Here is a 2,618-nt window from a genome sequence, read left to right on the forward strand (position 1 = left end):
TCTCTCATGTAAACTACCATATAATTCACAATAAAACATTAAAAACAAAAAAAGAGGTAGGCTCAAAAATCATTTGTCAGAGTTCTGTTGTAATACTAGAGAGAGAAAAAAAGTTGATAGTAATCTAAATTAATTTGTATTAGTGTTATCATAGTTTCAGACACATTTAATTCCAGACATATCCACCAGAGAACAAGAGATGATGTCTTGTCACACTCGCTTTCAAGAAGCAGTCTGACCATACTTCTTACAAAACAGATTTGTTCATTGTTCTGGCAGTCTATGTTGGAATAATATTCTTCGCCAACACTAGAATTCAAATGCATCAAGTTTTCTCCTGTCTTATTATTCATTGTCCAGCTTTCACATGCATCTGAGGCAATTGGAAATACCATGTTTGGGTCAGGTGTACATTAGTTCTCAAAGTAACATGGGTATTTACCACTTTAAAGAGATCTTCATAATGCAATAGATTTCATAATGTAATACACTGTTTTATATTCTCCCCCTTGTACCCACTATTAAACTTCAGTGTCTACAACACAGTTGCCTATTTTCATATAAATGGAATCATACAATATTGGCCCCTTTGTGAGACTAACTTAATTCTCTCATATATTCTGAAGAGGCATCCATGTTGTGGCATGCGTCAAGACTTCATTTCTCTTTATGTTGTTGTTGTGTGCTTTCAAGTCGGTACGGACTCAGAGCAACCATAAATAGGGTTTCCAGGGTGCAGCTCGTGTGTTTGAACCACTGACCTTGTGCTTAGCAGTCCAGTGTTTATCATACAGTACCACACCAGGACTCCATTGCTCCTTACAGCTCAGGAGTACTGAGTATTTATTCCCTTATGTATATATTCATCCATTCATCTGTTAATGGACTTTAGGGTTGTTTCCACCTATTGGCTGTTGTGAGCAGTGCAGCAGTGAACACTGGTGTACAAGCATTCCTGCTATCAGTTCTTTTGAGTTTATACCTAGGATTACAGTGGTTGGGTCTTAATGGTATTTCTGTTTAACTGTTTGTATAATCTGATTCCTTTTCTAAAATCTGTAAATCTATGTCAATATATAGTTCTAAGGTCAAAAGAAAGTAATAGTCTACCAAACCATCATGAAATGTTCAGTCATTTGAATTGGACACCGAGGGCATATTTTATTCCCCACTAGAACTGACTGAATAATGCACACTGATACTGGACTAGATAGAAATTTCTCCGTTGAAGAATCTGATATCATGGAAATATTGTACATGAAACAAATTTTGGACATAATGGTTATTGAAGTACAGTGTTGACAAAACAGAAGATTCGTAACAAGGATGGATTGACACAGTTGCTGCCAACAGTGGACTTAATTAAGCGAATAACAATCTTGACTATGTCACAAGACTGGACAGTGTCTTATTCTGTATTACATAGGGTCACTATGAGTCAGAACCAACTCCATGATACCAGACAACAACCATACAAACCTGGATTTATGAGGAGGCATCGAAAAGTTCATGGAAAAACTTCATTATATTTTTTGCATTTTCCCATGAACTTTTTGAAGCTCCCTCGTGTATATAATAAATGGCTGATTCCTAAAGTCCGATACATGACAGACTTAAAGTTATGCAATTTCTAATGCTGTATATTTTCAGTAAAAACTCTTTCAAACTACTTGGCTTAAACAAATGAATAATTTCTGCCCCTTTTCTTTTTAGGGTAACCTACAGTTGCTGCAGAACTGCCTGGCAGTGTTAAATGGAGACACATAAGCCACACTCCAACTTCCTGTTAAAAGGGCTGCCTTCCTTCAAATTTTATTTTTGTTTTCTTAATGATGTTAGGCATTTACTGCTCACTGGAAACAAGAAAGAACCAGCTGACAAAGTGCATATACTCCTTTTATTCTGATCAACAATGGAGCCGTGTGTCTGTCCACAGGTGACCCCAGGGGGTGGTGGGACCCTGCACCCCTGCTTCCGAGCGTTCACGGGCCAGTTGTCCACCACCGTGTGCTTCCTGTTCCAAAGCCCAGCCCAGAGTGCAGTTTGTTGTTTTTTTTAAGTAGCCTCTATAACGGTGTTTATTTTATAAATAGTATTCCTTATGGCTGCTAGTCTTATTTACCTTTAAGTAATTTCTGAAGCTTAACCCTTTCCAAATACTTTGCAAAAAAAAAAAAAGATGGAAGATTGCCATTATTTTCTTTTGGATTTTGTTGCTAAAAAACATTGTATACCAATGTATCCTGGGAAAGCATCTTAATCAGATTTGTCTTTTAATGAGCATTTATGAGAAATTTTGGGGACAGACTTCATGTAATCTTTATAAGTGATTTCTGAAGAAAGCAAATGCATTAGTATGTTTGCCTTAAACCTGTAGACTAAACCAATTCTTGTAAAATAAACAGTGATAAAAGTGATTGTTTCTAACTCTGTGGCCATTGCATCACTCTTTAAAGTCTGGAGTAGCTATGATAAATCTACTCCTATAATAACGCTTTACAATGTAGGTCTTTTGTAATTTCTTTTTCAAAAGCTTACTGAAGCAAATTCACTGATACTTTTACAGAAGAAATGACCTGTTCCTTCATGTGCTTTATCATTTAACAGGAAGTGGAATT

At 36.3% G+C, this 2,618-nt stretch overlaps 1 protein-coding gene across 1 annotated transcript in view; it reads left to right on the top strand.

The window, feature by feature from the left end:
* The window catches only part of SNX6 (sorting nexin 6), a 77,098-nt gene extending 74,681 nt beyond the window's left edge, over positions 1-2,417 (top strand). The window contains exon 14 of the mRNA XM_006835356.1: positions 1,714-2,417. Within this exon, the coding sequence (XP_006835419.1) occupies positions 1,714-1,767 (54 nt within the window). The 3' untranslated portion in view covers positions 1,768-2,417. The remainder of the gene's footprint in view (positions 1-1,713) is intronic.
* Positions 2,418-2,618: the final 201 nt, after the last annotated feature.

Source organism: Chrysochloris asiatica, unplaced genomic scaffold (genome assembly GCF_000296735.1).
Source record: "Chrysochloris asiatica unplaced genomic scaffold, ChrAsi1.0 scaffold00017, whole genome shotgun sequence".
NCBI lineage: Eukaryota > Metazoa > Chordata > Mammalia > Afrosoricida > Chrysochloridae > Chrysochloris > Chrysochloris asiatica.